At 41.1% G+C, this 21,587-nt stretch overlaps 1 protein-coding gene across 16 annotated transcripts in view; it reads right to left on the reverse strand.

The window, feature by feature from the left end:
- Positions 1-21,587, reverse strand: part of nav2a (neuron navigator 2a) — a 1,091,104-nt gene that overhangs the window by 34,872 nt on the left and 1,034,645 nt on the right. For all 16 annotated transcript variants that reach the window (XM_072592781.1, XM_072592785.1, XM_072592776.1 and 13 more), the window contains 4 exons: positions 13,389-13,472; positions 12,686-12,797; positions 10,129-10,277; positions 5,280-5,458 (listed from right to left, as the gene is read on the reverse strand). In XM_072592781.1, the coding sequence (XP_072448882.1) occupies positions 5,280-5,458; positions 10,129-10,277; positions 12,686-12,797; positions 13,389-13,472 (524 nt within the window). The remainder of the gene's footprint in view (positions 1-5,279; positions 5,459-10,128; positions 10,278-12,685; positions 12,798-13,388; positions 13,473-21,587) is intronic.

Consider the following 21,587-nt stretch of genomic DNA (forward strand, 5'->3'; position numbering starts at 1 on the left):
AATGCACCAGAGGCTGACACCATGGGCTTTCTGCACCCCATCATAAATAGGGGGAGATGGTGGCATAGTGGCCATGTAATTAGATTGGTGAAAGTGTTGCCATGGAGAATGTACCAGTTAGATAATAAGCTTGTTTAAATTTAAAGCAGGCAAGTTGACTCTGATTGTCTTGGCATTGTGCTGAGAAAAGAACCAGAGAATACTGTCACCTATTTTGCTTATTTGAAACTGGGGCAGAGTGTGACACATTCTTGCTATCTGTAAGAAACAGGGCGCTGTGTACTGATACTCTCCGGATTGTTTAGCAAATGTTTGCCAATGACAAAGTGTCCTATTTTACTAGCTCACCTCAACCTGTAAAATCCAGCCCATGATACATGTTCCACCTAAAAATTTAACATGAAACCAATATAAAATTATAAGTTATCATTCCTTAATCCGGGCATTTGTTCCATTAGGCAGTTTGTAGAGTGCCATTGTCAAAAATGAGGATTGAAAGAGGGACTGCCCTCAGTGCTCTCTGTGACTCATTTAGGTCAAGATTAGAGTGGTGCTGGAAAAGCACAGCTTTTGACTGAAAGGTTGATTTTACTGCTCCTCAGATGTTGCCTGAACTGCTGTGCTTTTCCAGCACCACTCTAATCTAGACTCTGGTTTCCAGCATCGGCAGCCCTTGTTTTTACCTCATATAGGTCAACCTTTTTGTCAGCATCTCTTTGATGCTGTAGCATAATCAGAGTCAAGCCGATGACATTCCTTCTGTAGCTTCTCACAGAATAGCACAACACACTGAAGACAGATAGAGTTCTTCAGTAAACGAGTAAACTAAGCTTAAGTTTAAAAAGCAATGGAACAACATGATCATCAATTGAAGGAGAGTAATTGGCTTTAATAGTGAACAGGCAATTTTTTAAGAGATTAAAATGGTTAACAACATATTGCTTGCTTTGACACAGCTCAATGTTTAATCTGTGTGAATAATTATGTATCATTTCTGATATATCTTCAACAGCAAAACACATGTAAGTGATTATAAACAAGAGAAATAAACTGAACTAAAACACGAGTTTGAAGTGCTGCTCGAACATATTTCTCCAGTTCCCACTGAACCCAATGGAGAGGACATTCACCGAGCAACAACTTCTCAGGTGTTGTTCGAGCTGCAATCATCGAGAGAAGAGTAGAACATTCCTGAAGATATTCCTTGTTCATGGTGGACAGGCATTTGAGTCAGGAAGTGAGTTACTGGCTACAGAATTCAAAGTCACTGATCTGCTCCTATTACCATTGTATGTATCTGGCTGGTACCATTCGGTTTGTGTTCAATGGTAGCCTCCAGGAAATATTGGGATTGGGGGATGGGCAGTGATGGTGTAGTTGAATACCAGTGGGAAATGGTGAGATTTCCGTGTTGGAAGTGATTGCCTGACATGAATACTACATGTTGGTTATAAACCCAAGGTTGAATGTTACTCAGGCCTTACGTATTCAGGCAGTATCTGCATCAATGCAGCACTGATCATTGTGCAATTATTAGTGAAATTTCTCACCTCTGGCCTTTTGTTGGGGGAAAGATCATGGCACGCCTACAGTGATGTCCTGGGGCTGAGATGAGTGATCTCAGCCAGCACAAACCATCTTCCTTTGAGCACTGGGATGGGGCTGTCACAAGCAAGGCCAACATTTTAATGTTCTTTAGCTGAGTGATTTTTCAGGCATTTCACAGAGTGAGTAGGTTTAGTTCCAAAACGTCAGCAGCGAACCAGTTGGGACTTTTTTTAATGACAATCGATGATAATTTCATGGTCTCTCGCTGTCAATTCCGAATGTTATTAATTGAATTTAAATTCCTACTAGCCTGGACCTCTGGAATACTGGTCCTGTGACATTACTATGCCACTTTCCTCCCCACCTCCCTGATACCCCCTGATTTCAATCTTGCTGGAGTCCCTTGATTTTACACAGTCTTCTCTGACAAGACAAGGTGTAGCCAATGCTGGTCAAGGATGAGTCAGGTTGTGGGGTACGATTTGGTGAGATTGATTCATCAGGTTGTTATTTTTCTGGTATGTGGAGCATGCACCTTATGGGTTAAGTATATAACCGATACCCTATGGGATCTCAACTATTGATATACCACTGCTGCATTCTCCTCCATCAGGACTATATGTCTGACCCATGTGATGAAGCTGCTCCTTTAACAAGGTTATGCTGTCCTTGGTTTTCTTTTAGAAAGGTAATAAAAGAGACTTTGTGGAGTGACTCCAAGATGGATTCTTAGAACAGCTGGTGCTGGAGCCTACCAGGGAGAAGGCAATTCTGGATCTGGTATTGTGCAACAAACCAAAATTGGTCAGGGACCTCGAAGTGAAGGAGCCATTGAGAAGTAGTGACCATAATACAATAAGCTTCAATCTGCAATTTGAGAGGGAGAGGGTACAATCGGAAGTAACAATATTTCAGTTGAATAAAGGGAAATATGGAGCTATGAGGGAGGAGCTGGCCAAAGTTCAATGGTGCAATACCTTAGCAGGGATGACAGTGGAGGAACAATGTCAGATATTTCTGTGTATAACGCAGAAGATGCAGGATCAGTTCATTCCAAAAAGGAAGCAAGATCCTAGGAGGAGGCATGGGATGCCGTGGCTGATGAGGGAAGTTGAGAAACATATAAAGTTAAAAGAGAAAAAGTATAACATAGCAAAGATAAGTGGGAAAACGGAGGACTGGGAAGCTTTTAAAGAACAACAGAGTATTACTAAGAAGGAAATACGCAGAGAAAAAATGAGGTACAAAGGTAAACTGGCCAAAAATATAAAGGGAAAGTTTTTTTAGGTATGTGAAAGCAAAAAAATGATTAAGACTAAAATTGGGCCCTTGAAGACAGAAACAGGGGAATATATTACAGGGAACAAAGAAATGGCAGAAGAATTGAATTGGTACTTCAGATCTGTGTTTACTGGGGAAGACACATGCAATCTCCCTGAGGTAACAGTGGCTGAAGGACCTGAACTGAAGGGAATTTATATTTGCCAGGAATTGGTGTTGGAGAGACTGTTAGGTCTGAAGGTTGATAAGTCCCCGGGGCCTGATGGTCGACATCCCAGGGTACTGAAGGAGGTGGCTCGAGAAATCGTGGATGCGTTGGTGATTATTTTCCAGAGTTTGATGGATTCGGGATCGGTTCCTGCGGATTGGAGGGTGGCTAATGTGGTACCACTTTTTAAGAAAGGTGGGAGAGAGAAAGCAGGAAATTATAGACCAGTTTGTCTGACCTTAGTGGTGGGAAAGATGCTGAAGTCTATAATAAAGGATGAAATTAGGACACATCTGGATAGTAGTAACAGGATAGGTCAGAGTCAGCATGGATTTATGAAGGGGAAATCATGCTTGACTAATCTTCTGGAATTTTTCGAGGATGTAACTCTGAAGATGGACGAGGGAGATCCAGTAGATGTAGTGTACCTGGACTTTCAGAAAGCTTTTGATAAAGGCCCACATAGGAGGTTAGTGAGCAAACTTAGGGAGCATGGTATTGGGGGCAAAGTACTAACTTGGAATGAAGGTTGGTTGGCTGACAGGAAACAAAGAGTAGTGATAAACGGCTCCATTTCGGAATGGCAGGCAGTGACCACTGGGGTACCGCAGGGATCAGTGCTGGGACCGCAGCTTTTTACAATATATATTCATGACATAGAAGATGGTATTAGTAATAACATTAGCAAATTTGCTGATGATACTAAGCTGGGTGGCAGGGTGAAATGTGAGGAGGATGTTAGGACATTACAGGGTGACCTGTAGGTGAGTGGTCAGATGCATGGCAGATGTAGTTTAATGTGGATAAATGTATGGTTATCCACTTTGGTGGCAAGAACAGGAAGGCAGATTACTATCTAAATGGAATCAATTTAGGTAAAGGGGCAGTACAAAGAGATCTGGGTGTTCTTGTACACCAGTCAATGAAGGTAAGCATGCAGGTACAGCAGGTAGTGAAGAAGGCTAATAGCATACTGGCCTTCATAACAAGAGGGATTGAGTATAGAAGCAAAGAGGTTCTTCTGCAGCTGTACAGGGCCCTGGTGAGACCACACCTGGAGTACTGTGTGCAGTTCTGGTCTCCAAATTTGAGGAAAGACATTCTGGCTATTGAGGGAGTGCAGCGTAGGTTCACGAGGTCAATTCCTGGAATGGCGGGAGTACCTTACGCTGAAAGACTGGAGCGACTGGGCTTGTATACCCTGGAGTTTAGAAGACTGAGAGGGGATCTGATTGAGACATATAAGATTATTAGAGGATTGGACACTCTGGCGGCAGGAAACATGTTTCCGCTGATGGGTAAGTGCCAAACCAGAGGACACAGCTTAAAAATACGGGGTAGACCATTTAGGACAGAGATGAGGAGAAACTTCTTCACCCAGAGAGTGGTGGCTGTGTGGAATGCTCTGCCCCAGAGGGCAGTGGAGGCCCAGTCTCTGGATTCATTTAAGAAAGAGTTGGATAGAGCTCTCAAGGATAGTGGAATCAAGGGTTATGGAAATAAGGCAGGAACAGGATACTGATTAAGGATGATCAGCCATGATCATATTGAATGGTGGTGCAGGCTCGAAGGGGAGAATGGCCTACTCCTGCATCTATTGTCTATTGTCTATTCACTACTGCAAAAGACACAGATACCGAAAAGGCGAAGTTGAAAAGTTTTAGGGCCAGTTTGATTTTAGCCAACAGGCAAAAAGCTGTTCAAGGTTTTAGAAAAAAAAACTTGTATAATGAGACGGGAGTGGCCAGTTCTCCTAGCTCAGCTTTTCCCTGGTTTGGTTTGGTTTTAGCATATTCGAGTTGAAAAGAGAAGCAGGTCCAGGCTTATCTTATTCTCTCTCTCTCTCTCTCTCTTGCTTCTCTCCTGTAAGACCCTGTGTTAGATTTTACCTTTTGTGCCGGGGGTGCTGATGGGGATTGTTACAAGTATTGGAACAGCATCATTAAGTTGGGATAATCTGCTGGGTTTTTGGATAGGTTAAGTTATCCTGCAATCTGTTCTCGTTTGTTTGTGTGTCATTCAGTAATCTTGTAAATAAATTCTGTTTTGTTTAAAACTAAGTGGTTTGACCAGCTGAATCCCTCCTGGAATATCCACATTCCACCTGCTTTAAACAGCTAGCAAAGTTATGGTCTGTGCTACCTTCTTGAAATGTTTTGAGGGATCTGGCCTGGTCTATAACACCCACAACAGCAAGACATCTGAGTGTTTGCCTATCCATAGTAGGTAAAATTGTACGTACAGTGAGTTAGAGTGCGATGTTCTCATCAGTGGGGTTGTGGGAGTAGATCCATTATGAGCAAACTTGGGGGATGAAGGTAAGGAAGAATCAGGTGTATTCATTTCTTCAATATCTGAATGAGATGAGGCCGATTTAGGAGACTTCTTTTTGCCAAATGCTTGCTTGAAGGAACTTCTTAACTAAACAAGACAAATATTTATACAGGATGTAAAGTGTGCATTTAGAGGGAAATGCATTTGTGAATACCCTCATACATATGTTCCACACATTTTGCAGAATATATTAAAATCGTGCATAGGTCACACTGTAATGAGCTTACGGATGGCTCTCTGGCATGAAGAAAGATACCTCTTCCTTTCTTGCATCAACCACTTACAGAAAGCATGACAAAAAGGAGAACAGGTGTTAATCTCCTGCTTCCACATCAGTGGAAATCGTGGATGAACCGTGACAAAGACCATTCTCAGGCTTACCACCAATCTCCTGTTAACATGACGGAGCTATAGGTAGATTCGCCAGGCAACTAATACCTGATTTAGCACATGACATAAAAAGTGACAACGTCTTCAACGTACAGCCATAGAGTCATTGAGGTCTACAGCACGGAAACAGGCCCTTCGGCCCAACTTACCCATGCTGTCCATTAGTCCCATTTGCCAGGCTTTGGTCCATATCCCTCCATATCTATCCCATCCATGTACCTCTCTAAATGCTTCTCAAATAATGAAATTGTACTCGCAACATGATTGCCTTGAGTCTAACCTCATATTAAGGTATTGCTTAAAACCACAACTTTATAAACCAGAATATCACAAGAAAAATTTGCCCTTAGTCGTTCATCTTCGACTGTCATCCGTAATCTGGGAGAAAAGAATTAAGATTGAATCTCACATTGGCTACCAACAGCTTGCTGTGTTATTAAGGTGGACTACACTTCAACCTTAACGACTTGTTTTGAAGCATTTTTCACTTAAAGCAACTACTTTGCCTGATAATTCTGATCATAACATGGGTAAAGTACATTTCAACATTTTTTCCCCCAAGGTGAGTAGGTTAAATCCCTCTGAAAGTTCCCACTGGGTTAGAATATTAAACAGGCAACCAAAAGAAAACACATCATAATGAGAAGCACATCACAGCACACTCCAAACAAACAAGAAGCATTGAAAACGCAACATTGAAATGATTTGCAACATCAATAATGCCTGGATTTATGTATGATTCAGAGAAAATTCACTCATAAAAGCCAGAATTGAAATTAAGGTCAATACTGAAGACATCACTAAGAATGCATCGAGAGTGGTGCTGTCTACCCACTGCGTAGCCAGTAGTTACACTTTGCAAGGTAGACATGGATCTTCGCACCCCAACTCAAATTCTTTTGTCACCCAGACACAAACTTTCAAACATCTACTCGCAGAGACGTACAAGTGTTCAGTTGACAATGGGATTCAGAAATTCCAGTTTTGTAGTTTAGAGTCTGGTGAATTTTGCCAGTCTTACCCACCGCAACATGGCTTCACAGCAACAAAGAACACTCTTGCGCTTATGTAAGGATGAAAGTCAGCAAAGAGTTAAAAGTATCCAAACACTGCTGCAATATGTCTCACTAGTGACATTAATCTGACTGAAAATGCCAATTCTATGTTGCTTGTCCAATGGATGGCAACTGGGCGATTGTGGTCTAACACCTTGGGCCATACATGACCAGCCATGCTTCCCTGGGGCTTCCTCATGGACCTTATCAGGCAGAAAACTCATTCCAATGTATCAACGTGAATGCTCTTTCTCGCCTCAGAAACCTATTGTGGACACATCACCCACTCCACACTCCAAGGTGCTCTTGTCACCAGCCAAACCCATCCCCACCCCTCCTGTCCAAGGGATAAAACTGACCTCCTGCCCTAAATATATCAGCATTCATCTAACTTTGTTATCTTTATTAGAGGATGCAATGTTATAACATGACATTATGAATTAATTAACAGTTCAAGAAGGCAGCTCATTTACAACTTCACAATAGCAACTTGGGATAAGTACTAAATGCTGGAACAGTCCACATCCTCTGAATGAATAGAAAGAAACCAAATTGATTACATAAAGGTTTAAATATCATAAAAAGGATTCAAAGAGATATCATCAAAAACCATTTTTCCAAATATTACTCTATATTATATGATCAAACTGTCTCAAAATCTTTCTCTAAATTAATAAGCTGAAGATTACACTCAACTTCATTCCCTTTCTCACCATTATTTCGGGTTTGTTTGACCTTGTTACATCAAACCACTCAGAAAAAAAATCACAAGACAACCTGCAGAAATACATATCTTCTTATGCTCAATGCTACAGCGTGTAGAGTTATTTCCTTCCTTTCATTCATTTGCACCTCTTCACCAAGGGGACCTAGTCTAATTATGTATCTCTCTCAACAGCCAAGGAAGGGGAACCCGACATATCCCACATTAAAGAAAAAGACTTCTTGGGTTCTACTGTAACACTTCAAAGCAGCTCATGTTAAAAATTTTCCACATCCACTCAGTGTGCAACAGCATCCTTGAGGAATGACTTAACACTTATGAAATACCGGTGTGAATTACTTATCGGAAATTATGATGTGAAAATTAAGGCATGCTGAAGTAGTAATATTGCCACTGCAGTACAGAAGGGGACACACCATCAAGCACACACACAGGGAAGTTGGTAAGAACCTCTCCATTTAATTGTTTCCTGATTTCTGTGCTGACCAAGGGTTTATTACGTCATGCTAGATTTAAGGTGATCTGCAAGTACAAGGTTATACTTACCTCATAAACCTGCCATGAAGTGTGCAAGCACAGGGAAAAAGAAGAGAAGACAACAAGCTAATTTTAATTTTGAACAAAGTAAAAAATCTATTTGATAAATAAATTCTACAAAATGCCAATGGTGAGATTGGCTGCGAGCAAGCCAACTCGACAAAATAAAAGCAGAAATACCTCAGCAGGTTAAGCAGCATCTGTATAGAGAAAATCAAGAGTTAATGAAACCTTAATTCTGTTTCTTGCTTCACAGATACTGCCTGATCTGCTGAGCATCTCTATCACTTTATGCTTTTACTTCAGAACTCCAGCATCTGCTCAATTTTGCTTTTGGACAAATAAAGATCGAGTTTCCACAGTACTGTGAAAACTTGGGATCCTTTCTGGAATTCATTTGCAGCAATGTAGAACTGGCAAACCAATTATGACCAGAAGGGAAATGAATACATCATTTCCTGTTGGGATTCAATTACGAGCTGTATATTCTAAGTGATCAGAGCTACACTAACAGGAGACGGTTAGAATAGTTCTTAAAATGCACACATCACAATAACATTATTTCCTACTGAAATTTTAGTGGTATTTATTATATCTACATAAACAATCATTTAACGGACAGAATGGGTCACAACTAAACAACATGCAACAAGATGAAGTTTGCTATCAGACAAAATAAATCATAAAATGAATATCAAAACATTAAATTATTACATGTAGGTAACCCTTTCTGAACTATTAATGACCCAAAATGCTCACCATTAAGAATATCAGTCTAAGATTTCACAAGAATTTTGACACAAACCAAGCAGCAAACATAGCCAGCATAATGAATGTGCAACTTTCTGCACAATGAAGTTATAGTGGTGTCAACAAACACATGAACAGATTGATTACTCATACCTATAGATCCACACGCCATCCAACAGGTCTCTTACAGATACCTGGAATGCCTTCTTACAATGTCACCTTACTAAACAATTTTATAAATTGGCAATTCAAATTCAACTTCTTAAAAGAGGCCAAATAACCCAAATTCTGTGACTGACATTTTCATGTTCCAAGATCCTTGACGGAACCAGAAAGACTCAGAGAGTCGTAGATCCTGCACCTGCAGCTCCACAGGCTATTGGTCTTGTCTCAAAGTGAATGGATGGGACCATGTAGACAACTGGGATGTTTTGTGACAACATGGTGAGCAGAGATATAGCCCCACAACAATAAAATCAGAGCTGCATTGTTTCATGATAATAGAACCTTTCAGATTGAGGGGTGGGCAGAAGCCTCAGAACTCCAATAAGATTAAAGTGCAAAACCTATTACACAACCATGGAGATAATCTACATCTGTATCTACACATGGAGGTACCTGGTTATATGTGCAAGGAAGAAAGTAAACATAAATACTGAGGTAACCATTAAAATAACAGATTAACCATAGTGCTGAGATACTGCAACTTAAGTCACAGAGTCCAGTGTTTGATGCATGCAGTTTACCAGCTAATAGTGCAGATAGGATTCACTGAATTAGTCTGTGATACCTTGTTTTCACCAGATCTGTGTTTAGCATTTTGTATTCACTACAGATTATCCAAGACCATTATAATATACATTTTAATAATTATTCAATTAACTTGATTTTCTCTATTTTGCCTTCTCTCACTAATCATTTTTGTTTGCCTCTGTTGATTAATCCTAATTTGGAGAAACTGTCAATCAGGAAATCTTATAGGCACCAATGTGAGAAAGAAATCAAACCTTGCTTCACCAAGGAAATTATCAAAAGCCTTATGCAAAAATATTTGGGTGAAATATATAATCACCATATTGTCAGAAAGCAACACACTTTGCATTTGTAGCTAAACATGACACTACTTAATAATGATAACAATCTCCTTGTTTTACATTATGTTCATACCTGTATCAAGTCCACTAAAATAAAACTCCCTTGAGTTGTAAACATGGCCTGGATCATCTGTGGATTTGTGAAGGGCACTATGGACCGAAGCTTAATTTGAAAAACACCCTCAAACTTTAAAGTCATGGACTTACCCAGTTCTTCTTCTTCTTTTTCTTGGAATCGACCTCTGCACTACTGCCCACGCTGGAATGGCTGGTGGCACTGTTCACACTGGACACACTGTCTGATGAGTGCTGCCTCCGAATCCTCAGATCTGCTGACTGGGATGTACCATTTCCGGCTGTGAGGAAATTGCAGAGGCATCAGAACTCACACTGTCTAAATCACCGAGAGGGTCGTTTAGTCTCAGCCATATTGCTGGACTCACATGTAGGCCAGCCCAGCTAAGGACAGCAGATTTCCTTCCTTGAAGGACATCAGTGAACCAGATGGGCATTACAACACTTGGCAACAGTTTTGTGGTTACCATGGATGAGTTTTTTATTCCAGATTAACTAACCGAGTTCAAAAAGCACTGTCTGCTGTGGTGAGATTCAAACCCATATTCCCAGAGCAGTCGCCTGGGTCTCTACATTACTGGGCCAGGTCACATTACCACAATGCCACCACTGTTTAAGAAGGGTGGTAAGGACAAGCCAGGGAACTATAGACCAGTGAGCCTGACGTCGGTGGTGGGTAAGTTGTTGGAGGGAATTCTGAGGGACAGGATGCACATGTATTTGGAAAGGCAAGGACTGATTCAGGATAGTCAACATAGCTTTGTGCATGGGAAATCATATCTCACAAACTTGATTGAGTTTTTTGAGGAAGTAACAAAGAGGATTGATGAGGGCAGAGTGATAGATGTGATCTATATGGACTTCAGTAGGTTTCCCATGGGAGACTGATTAGCAACGTTAGATCTCATGGAATAAAAGGAGAACTAGCCATTTGGATACAGAACTGGTTCAAAGGTAGAAGACAGGGGGTGGTGTTGGAGGGTTGGTTTTCAGACTGGAGGCTTTGACCAGTAGAGTGCCACAAGGATTGGTGCTGGGTCCTCTAATTTTCGTCATTTGCACAAATGATTTGGATGCAAGCATAAGAGGTACAGTTAGTAAGTTTGCAGATGACACCAAAATTGGAGGTGTAGCGGACAGCGAAGAGGGTTACCTCAGATTACAACAGGATCTGGACCAGATGGGCCAATGGGCTGAGAAGTGGCAGATGGAGTTTAATTCAGATAAATGCGAGGTGCTGCATTTTGGGAAAGCAAATCTTAGCAGGACTTGTACACTTAATGATAAGGTCCTCAGGAGTGTTGCTGAACAAAGAGACCTTGGAGCGCAGGTTCATAGCTCCTTCAAAGTGGAGTCGCAGGTAGATAGGATAGTGAAGGCGGCGTTTGGTATGCTTTCCTTTATTGGTCAGAGTATTAAGTACAGGAGTTGGGAGGTCATGTTGCAGCTGTACAGGGCATTGGTTAGGCCACTGTTGGAATATTGTGTGCAATTCTAGTCTCCTCCCTATCGGAAAGATGTTGTGAAACTTGAAAGGGTTCAGAAAAGATTTACAAGAATGTTGCCAGGGTTGGAGGATCTGAGCTATAGGGAGAGGCTGAACAGGCTGGGGCTGTTTTCCCTGGAGCGTCGGAGGCTGAGGGGTGACCTTATAGAGGTTTACAAAATTATGAGGGGCATGGATAGGGTAAATAGGCAAAGTCTTTTCCCTGGAGTGGGGGAGTCCAGAACTAGAGGGCATATGTTTAGGGTGAGAGGGGAAAGATATAAAACAGACCTACGGGGCATCTTTTTCATACAGAGGGTGGTACGCGTATGGAATGAGCTGCCAGAGGAAATGATGGAGGCTGGTACAATTGCAACATTTAAGAGGCATTTGGATGGGTATATGATTAGGAAGGGTTTGGAGGGATATGGGCCGAGTGGTGGAAGGTGGGATTAGATTGGGTTGGGATATCTGGTCAGCATGGACGGGTTGGACCGAAAAGTCTGTTTCCATGCTGTACATCTCTATGACTCTATGACCTCCCCTGTATGTAACTACAGGCCAAAGATAGAAATGACAACATTGTGACACGGTGTGTGTTAATCTTGTTTGTTAAAGGATTTGTATTTTAAAGCACTGTCAAATCATTCACCACCTTAGTCAGACATGTGGATCATCGTCTCCCAGTGAACAATATCTGGTCTTATCTTCAAATAACAATGGTTTTTTTCACTAATCCTTGTGAATGATTTGTAGGTTTACATCAAAAAAGACAAAAACAGATATAACTAATTTCGGTGATATGGATCTTTGTTAATCAAAAAAGGGACAGGTGTATGTTGCTTATCTTTTCACTTTTGTTGTAACATTGACTTGTACACAAATATAATAAAAGCCTAAAATCCCTAAAGCAAACATTATCTTGGTAAAACTTTGCTAATTACAGTGAATTTCCATTGTGCTCAGACCTGGGAGATAGTTTGATTGTAAAGGACATTTTAGTTAAAGGTAATTTAAAACTGGGAAACCTGCCTGATGATAAAAGGAAAGACTCTACAACCCTTACATATCACAACTGTTTACTGGTGGGGTGGATCTGTGATTATTTATCATCAGGAAGTATGAGTAAGAGCATCGCAAACAATCCCTCGCAGAGAATTCCTTAAAGCAATACATGATAACTCTTTTGACAGACGTCCCTACCTTTACAGGACAGTTCTGGTGTGTTGATGACGCCATTGATTGCAGCTTGGGCTGCAGCATTCTGCTTCTTGAGCAGTTCGATGGTTTTTCGCAATTCATTAAGTTCAGAATCCTGAACATTGAAGAAATGGCAGGTATTAAGACGTTCCTTACAAATGAAAATATACACCATTTCATTATTGTCTTGTTTCACTGTACTGACTTCCTGGCTTTTCACAAAGCTGAAGTACTGCTTATTGTGGCAAACATACATGACTTAAATTGTAAACTATATTACTCAAAGTAGTTTAATTAGAATTAAACTTCTCTTTACTGGTTGTATGGTATAATGTGTTGTTGACATAATAAAAACAAAAAGTCCCAGGGGAAGGGAAACAACATCTAATGCACCTTCCTGTTGGTCCAGCAGCTGCTCATAATCACATGTTTTGCTTAAAGATATCTGGTGGGTTCTCATGCTACAGTGGTAGTGTCCCTATCTCTGTGCCAGGAGACCAGAGTTCACATTCCACTTGCTCTAGAGGTGTGTAACAACATCTATGAAATGGTTAATTAGAAAATACCAAAGATAGCTGGTCTAATTTACCCTGGAAGTCACATATCCCATAAAATTTCCACTTGTCCCAAAACAAGCCATCCTCTTGGTAAACCAAGCTTAATACACCACAGTACACAAATTAAACAGGTGACAGGCAACACTGACCTTCTGTTCAGCAGTCATGGTTAAACTTTGCAATCTTCCTGTCATGTTAGCAAGGCTTTGCTCAAAAGCTGCTACCAGGTGAGCCTGTTTGTTCAAAGCACAAAGAAGTTCCAATAAAATCCAATAAAGTTCCAATAAAATAGCAAATTACATCAGCAAGCCAGTAGGTGAGATGATGGAGTAGTGGGAATCCAGGAATCCAAGACTGGGGTGTGAGGGATGTGGTTTCATATCCTACCAAAGGAATAAACAGAGTTAAGTTCTTTTAAAATTCATTCATGGGACAAGGGTGTCACTGGTTGAGCTGGCGTTTATTGCCCGTCCCTAGTTGAGAAGGTGGTGGTGAGCTGCATTCTAGAACTGCTGCAGTCCATTTGGAAGAAATGGGGATATATTTTCATGCTTGGATGGTGAGTGGTTTGAAGGGGAACTTGCAGTTGGTGATGTTCTCAAGTATCAGCTGCGCTTGTCCTTCTGGATGGTATGTGCTGCGGGTTTAGAAGGTGCTGTGTCTAAGGAACACTAGTGAAATTCAACTAATAAATCACAAATTGAAAGTAATCTCTGTGACAATGGCCAGAAAGCTAATTTCAGTTGTCATCTGAGTCATGCACGTCCTTCAGGAAAGGAAATCTGCCATCCTTACCCGGTCTGGGCAACAGCAATGTGGCTCTTAACAGCCTCTGAAACGGCCTTGCAGGTCACTCAGTTTAGGGGTGATGAGGGATGGGTATCAAATGCTGACCTTGCCATTGCCTTGGAAACCTTCAGAGGCAACCAAAGGAGTTGCTGATGCAGAGGCAGGCTTTAGGAAAAGTCACCTTTGGTGTTCTGGAAATTCCAAAAAGCAAACAAAAATAGCACTCCATTTATCATGCCAACTTATGACCTCCCACCCAACCCTATTGCCCCATACAAATGCATTAACAACTGGATGAGGGAAATGCCAACAAATGTCTCCCACCCAACTCTCTGTGGCTTTACAACCTCCAAGCCAATTCACCCAGTGTCCCCTATGTGCAGATGTCAGATCACATATGGAAATGAAATTGAAAGCGTTCTAAGTGTCCACAGATAAAAAAAAACACTCTCATTGACAAAGGTCTGTTAACTATGTGCAGCCTCAATCAATAACTTGATCCCTTATAAAGTCAAGTATTTGTTTGACAGCTTCATTTCGAAGACTTTATATGCACTTAGAGGTGTTTTGGCTAATCCTGCAGTGTGTTCATCCAAAACGTCAGATTCTGGGTTGTAACACACAAACAAACACCCATTTCAAAGACTTCAGGACATAGTCACGGACATTGATATGAAGCTTCAAGAAATGTCTCAATATTCAACTGCTTTTGGTGAGAATGGAATTTAGTCAAACCTTCTAAGCATCAAGTGAAAGCAGAGTGAGGGAAAACAAAGGGAACTGTCCCAACTCAGGGTCAGAGGAATGCTGCTTAGATACACATTGGGAATGAAGAGAACCCTACACAAAAACAGAACTTCAACTTAAACCAGTGTTGCTGTTAATTAATTTAAGTTAATGGAAATGGTTTATACAGGAAACAGAATGAGAGATGAAGAGTCACATCAAACCTGTCTGAACCAGAGGAAGATTTTCAATATTATCTGTCTGAGGAGTCAAAAGAACATCATCACCTCAACACTTCTCAGATTTGGAAACTACGCTAATTCAAATGTTGGATTTATTCTGTTTTGGCACAAGTTACAAAAGTTAATATCAGGATGCCAAATAGAAATTGAGAATAAATGAACAATTGATTAACTTGTCTCAGTCGCCTGTAACAAAATGCTTCCACCTCCATCTGTCGATGAAGAGCAGGATTAGAATCCAGGTGTTACAAAAAGGAGCTGGATTCACTGTTTGTATCTGAGGGGCAAGATAGAAATGGAACGAGAACATGCAATAGAGATAGTGTGAGAGCTATCGCAAGGATGCACAAGGGAGAATGTGAGAGAGAAAATGCAAGAGAAAGCATGTGAGAGAACAAGCAAGAGAGATAGCATGTGAGACAGAGATTTATGGGAAAGAGAGCGATAGAGAGAGTGAAGGAAAACATGCAAGAATGAGACAGCACATGTGAGCTTGATACAGGAAGAGAGAAGGAGCATGAGGGAGATAAAGGGAAACCATGCAAAAGAGAGAGAATGTGAAAAAGATATGGTGAGGGAAATAGCAAGTAAGGGCTATGATTTGAAGATGCCGGTGTTGGACAGGGGTGTACAAAGTTAAAAATCACACAACAGCAGATTATAGTCCAACAGGTTTAATTGGAAGCACTAGCTTTTGGAGCGCTGCTCCTTCATCACCTGATGAAGGAGATATGTGAGGGATGGAGTGAGAGAAAGGGAACAAGTGAAAGGGGGAGTGAAAATTAGTGTGATGCAGAGAGGCTGTGTGAGAGAAATAGCATGACAGTGAAAGAAGTCCTGCAAGACAGAGCACTAGAGTGAGAGATAGCAATGACAGAGACAGCATGAGAGAGAATGTCAGAGATAGTATGAGAAACAGCAAATGAGTGAGAGAGAGATATCATGAAAATATAAGAGAGAGTGCGAGAGCAATAGCATGACAGCAGTGATAGAGAGCACAAGAGAGGAATTACAAAAGAGATAGTGCAATAGCAAGAGAGATAGCACAGAGAGATAGTCAGAGAGAGAGAGACAATGAGAGAGAGAGAGACAATGAGAGAGCCAGAGAGAAGTGAGAGAGTGAGAGACCAAAAGAAAGCGACTTGATGTAACCAGCAGTTAGGAAAGGTGCTAATGTGCCTGACTTATTATACTTAGATTTTAAAACAGTGTTTTTGGGTTGGTTACTTTTCTAAATGTTTTAAAACAATAATTAGTCCTTTTGGAACAGTGACCTTTTCTACTATCTGTCAGAAAACAGGGAACTCCTGGAGTATGAGTGCAACATTGTGTTTATTGCAGTGGTTTACGAAGGAAAAGTCACCTTTGGTGTTCTGGAAATTTCAAAAAGCAAACCAAATTAGCTTTGTTTCGGTCTGAGATATTCAGTGACTGATTTCAGTTTAGGAAACCAAGACAGAATGTTTTCAGGGCAATCCAGAGGAGATGACTGAGTCCTAAAAAAGGGACTTTTCAGAGAAGGAGAAAGTGAGGACTCCAGATGCTGGAGAACAGAGCTGAAAATGTGTTGCTGAAAAAGCACAGCAGGTCAGGCAGCATCCAAGGAGCAGGAGAATCGACGTTTCGGGCATGAGCCCTTCTTCAGGAATTCTGCTCCTTGGATGCTGCCTGACCTGCTGCGCCTTTCCAGCAACACATTTTCAGCACTTTTCAGAGAAGTCAAGGAAATAAATCGTCTCAGTGTAAAGGTTTAGCTTGTGAAACTTTCAAACCATTTGGTTAGAATTCATCAGTGTATTTGAAGCTGAAGAAGTCTAAGCTCACTTTTGATAGTAATCATGCAAAAAAACTCCATAGTTCACAGGATAAAAACTGGGATGAATCAATTAAATCAAACTTAGGTATGTAATTTACCTGGATTTGAATTGGTACAAAGTGATGGTGTTGGAGAAACAATTGTTTTAATTGGATACTTTTCCAATTTTGATCAATGTCTAGATAGTGTGGGGATTTTTTTGGGTAAAATCCTTGGGTTCCTTTGCAGCCTTGTGTGACTATGTTTCAATGAATGACTACCAAGTTAACTAGAATTAAAAAGGATTATGATCAATCAGACCAGATTTCATTCTGAGATTTGATTTGTTGAGTTGTACCATCAGCTATGATCATATGGTTTAAATGCACTCCTACGTTCCCACAAATAATTACATCCTGCACTTTCCAAGTCATTGGGATTCACTTCACAAAACATTTTGAAAACAAAATGTTGCAACTTGTTCTTTGTCGGTGATAAAATGCTCTCATTACTCCAAAATGTAATAACTTTAATCACGGATTCAAAACAATGTGTCATCAAATTAGTCAGAATTATGCAACAAAAAGGAGAGATTTTGGAACCTCCCACCCAAGGGAAACAGGCAATCAAGCTCACGAAATGGTGTGAATGAGCTTGCAGTAGGATGTTGCCAGGAAAGAAGGGTTTACGTTATAAAATTAGGTTGGGGCTTTTTTCACTGGAACATAGGAGATTGAGGGGTGACCTTATAGAGGTTTATAAAATCATGATGGGCACAGATAAGGTGAATAGTAAAGGTCCTTTGCCTAGGGTGGGGGAGTTCAAAACTAGGGGGCATACTTTTAAGGTGAGAGGAGAAAGATTTAAAAAGGACATGAGGACAACCTTTTTACACAGAGCGTGGTTAGTGTGTGGAACGAACTGCCAGATGAAGTGGTGAATACAGGTGCAGTTACAACATTTAAAAGACATTTGGATAAGTACATAAATAGAAAGGCTTTGGAGGGATATGGGCAAAACACAGGCAGGTGGGACTAGTTTAGTTTGGGAACATGGTTGGGGTAGAGTATTTGGACCGATGGGTCTGTTTCCATGCTGTATGACTCCATAACTAATTTTGCATTCCTCACTTGTATTGGTGGCCTGGGTGACCATCAAAGGAGAGCACGGCAAGCTTAGATATTTATAATTAAGAAATCTGTTGAACTACCCCACAACTGCCTCACATCATTCACCTCCCTACATGGCACTCCGTTTGACAACTGAGTTATGCCATTCGTGCTGCTTGGTTTTAAGGTCATACACAATGATGTCTGTGGAAAGTGTAATTTCACCACGTCTGCCGCGTGATACGTGAGTGCTCCCAGGAACACTCCATCGCTTTGAACATTTTTAACAAGCCTGCAGCTGAAACAAAGTGGCTGGAGCTACACACTCTCTGGGTGGTCCCAGACAAGGTGCACAAATTTGAGACAGCCTCCATTTCAAACATGAGGGTCCGTCTTTTCAAACATTCTTTAGTTACACATCTCACACAGCAGATAAAATGATAAATGCCGATTATTTTCAGGAGACCAAACAGAGGAAATAGTGATATCTAACCTTTCAATTCCATTCTTATGGGGTCTGTGGGCGGTTGGTTAGCTCAGTTAGATGGATAACTGGCTTACAATGTAAAGTGATGCCAACAGCATGAGTTCAATGCCTGCACTGGCTGAGATTATCATCAAGATTTTAACTCCTCAACCACTCCCCTTGCCTGAGGTGTGGTGACCCTTGTATTATACCTGTACCAGTTGTGTGTGTGTATCTAATGACACAGCAGCCCTGTGGTGATGATGGCGACTTTACTATACTTAGCCCACCCCATTGCCATTATTACCTTCCAAACACAGTCAAGCTTTGATCAGGAAAATGGAGCAGATTGAACTGTAATGTGTTGCTGGGGTACATTTTGTTATTGGGTGTTGCTAACCATTTGTTTCTCATCCCTAATTGCCCCGAAAACTGAGTGACTTGCTTGGATATTTCAGTAAAGAGCCAATCACATTGCTGGGGATCTGGAGGCACATGTAGGCCAGGACTTCCCCAAAGGACATTAGAGACCAAGGTGGGTGTTTGTCAACACTCAATAGTAGTTTCATGGTCACCATTAGTGAGGCTAGTTTTGAATTCCACATCCAGTAATTGAATTTAAATTCCAGCCGTTGCCATAGCAAGATCCAAATAGATGCTGCAGGAACACAGTTATCCACACTCTGGGTGGTCTGAGATCAGCTACACAAATTTGAGATAACCCTTATTTTATTGTCTCAAACTGTTGGATTACTACTTGAGTGACACTACCACTATTGTATCATCACATCACAGAAACTCGACAGAATGGCAACAGGCTATTCAGCCCATTGAGCCCACACCGAGCATCCAAAGAGTATCCCACCCAGACCCACGCACACCATCCCCACCTCCACCCCACTTCAATCCTATCCACATAATTGGGTATTTCCCGTGGCTCATCCACCATCCCTGGACACAATGGGCAACTTAGCCTGGCCAATTCACCTAACCTGCACATCTTTGTGAGGCTGTGTCTCCATCCTTGACAGCTAAGCTTTGTTCAGAGGCTGGAAGAAGTGCTTAGTCGAAAACAGTGGGGACATTTTTTTAAAAAGTAAAGAAAGATGAAAGAACTGAGTAAACAGTGCAGAGGGCAACAGTGTTCAAATGTTAGCTGTCTCTCTGATTTGAAGTTGGCTTGCAGAATTGAGATCCATCATCTCACTATGTAACCTACCAAACAATAAAAAATTGGAACTTATAAGGGATCAGTAGATTCATTGATCAGTATCAATAATGTAATGCAGCAAAAAGCCTATCCCAGGTGAAGATATTTTCTATTCGACATGTTACCAGATGTTCTTCCAACTCTTGAACACAGGCCTCCTGGCTTAGCAGTAGGGACACTACCACTGCACTACAAGAGCCTTCGGAGGTGGTGGAGGGGGGAACTATTATAGACATATACATATTAGATACTAATTTAATTCACATGCGAGGACTCAATTGTGACCAATTGTTATCACACTGTGGTATCAGATCGTGTGATGTTGTGTGAAAATTTAGTATGACCTTGTTTATTTGAATTCTGTCACAATAACATTAAAGCTTAATGACAGCTTTACTCACAGAAACCAGGCCCACACGTACTATTAATTGTTGCTTTGCCTAACTGAGGTTGCATGTGGGTGGAGTTAAGCACTTTAATTCAAATGCAAACATTCTAATGGATTGGTCACATTGCTTCATATTGGAAAATACTTTGTTTCATGGGGTTATTTAAACCTGCTGAGTAGCGTCATTGACTGGAAAGTATTTCTCTCTGTGGCTGGTTAGAGATGTCAGTGAGTGATGTATTTACAAGATTCAGATTGGTGTCAGAAATTGAGTGGGGAAAGCAAGAATGACTTATAATCATTTGATTCCGCAACACACCCCCTGCTTTGCGATCATTGATATTATTAATCTTAATGTGCATTTGTTTTCAAGGTCTGCCTGGATTCTTGGTAAAGGCTGTAATCTCTGATTCTGTCATGTATCTTATCAACATTCATTTGGTCTTCAGCCTTCCACAACACATGATTTATTACTTGGCTGGGTGCACATGTCTATACAATATCTATGCCACAGAGCTATGGTTACATCTTTGAATCAGACATTTTAGTGTTTTCATCTACAACTAATATGGCAGAAACTGGCCTATAGAGCAGGGATCCTTGACCATATTACTTCTATTTCTTGCTTTGGTTGAGTCAACATCACAGACTGTCAACATTGATATGGATGGTGCTGGTTACACAAGGCAAGAGCTACTGAGATGGTCATCCTGATAATGAAACCTTTAGCAGAAATTAACTCATTATGCATCTTGAAGATATGATGTGATGGGACTGTGAATGTTCCCTTTAGCAGTTTGCTCCATTATGGGATTGTCAAGGGGAAGGAAGATTGTTGATATATTAGAGATATATGATCTTTATAGTCATTTAGTTGGGAGCTTGGGGATTATGGTCAGCATGGACTGGTTGGATCTGTTTCTATGTTGTATGACTCCATAAGCATGACTCTGTAGGTTATGTGGATGGCAACCTTGTGTTTAGTCATTGTTGGCGGGCACCAGCCAGCTGTTTCTGAGGAGGCGATGGCCTGGTGGGATTATTGCTAGACGATTAATCCAGAAATCCAGGGCGACTTGCTGGGTCCTGACTTCAAAGCCCATAATGGCAAATACTAGAATCTGAGTTCAAGATTAAAAAAAACTCAAATTAAGAATTCTAGTGATAACTGTTAAACTATTGAGAATTATCAGAAGAGCCCGTCAGGCTCACTAACATCCTTCGTGAACCAGTGTGACACCAGACCCACAGCAACGTGGCTGACTCCTAACTGCCCTCTGGACAATTATGAAAGGCCAAAAATTCAGGTATGAGGAGGAAGTGAGGACTGCAGATGCTGGAGATCAGAGCTGAAAATGTGTTGCTGGAAAAGCGCAGCAGGTCAGGCAGCATCCAAGGAACAAGAGAATCGACGTTTTGGGCATAAGCCCTTCTTCAGGAAGGGCTGATGCCCGAAACGTCGATTCTCCTGTTCCTTGGATGCTGCCTGACCTGCTGCGCTTTTCCAGCAACACATTTTCAGCAAAAATTCAGGTATAGCCAGTGATGCCCAAAGCCTTTGCATGCTTTTTTTAAACAAATTGCCAGTAGTCCATTTCATATTTTACAGAACATCCTTACAGA

This window comes from Chiloscyllium punctatum, chromosome 22 (genome assembly GCF_047496795.1).
Source record: "Chiloscyllium punctatum isolate Juve2018m chromosome 22, sChiPun1.3, whole genome shotgun sequence".
NCBI classification, from domain to species: Eukaryota; Metazoa; Chordata; class Chondrichthyes; order Orectolobiformes; family Hemiscylliidae; genus Chiloscyllium; species Chiloscyllium punctatum.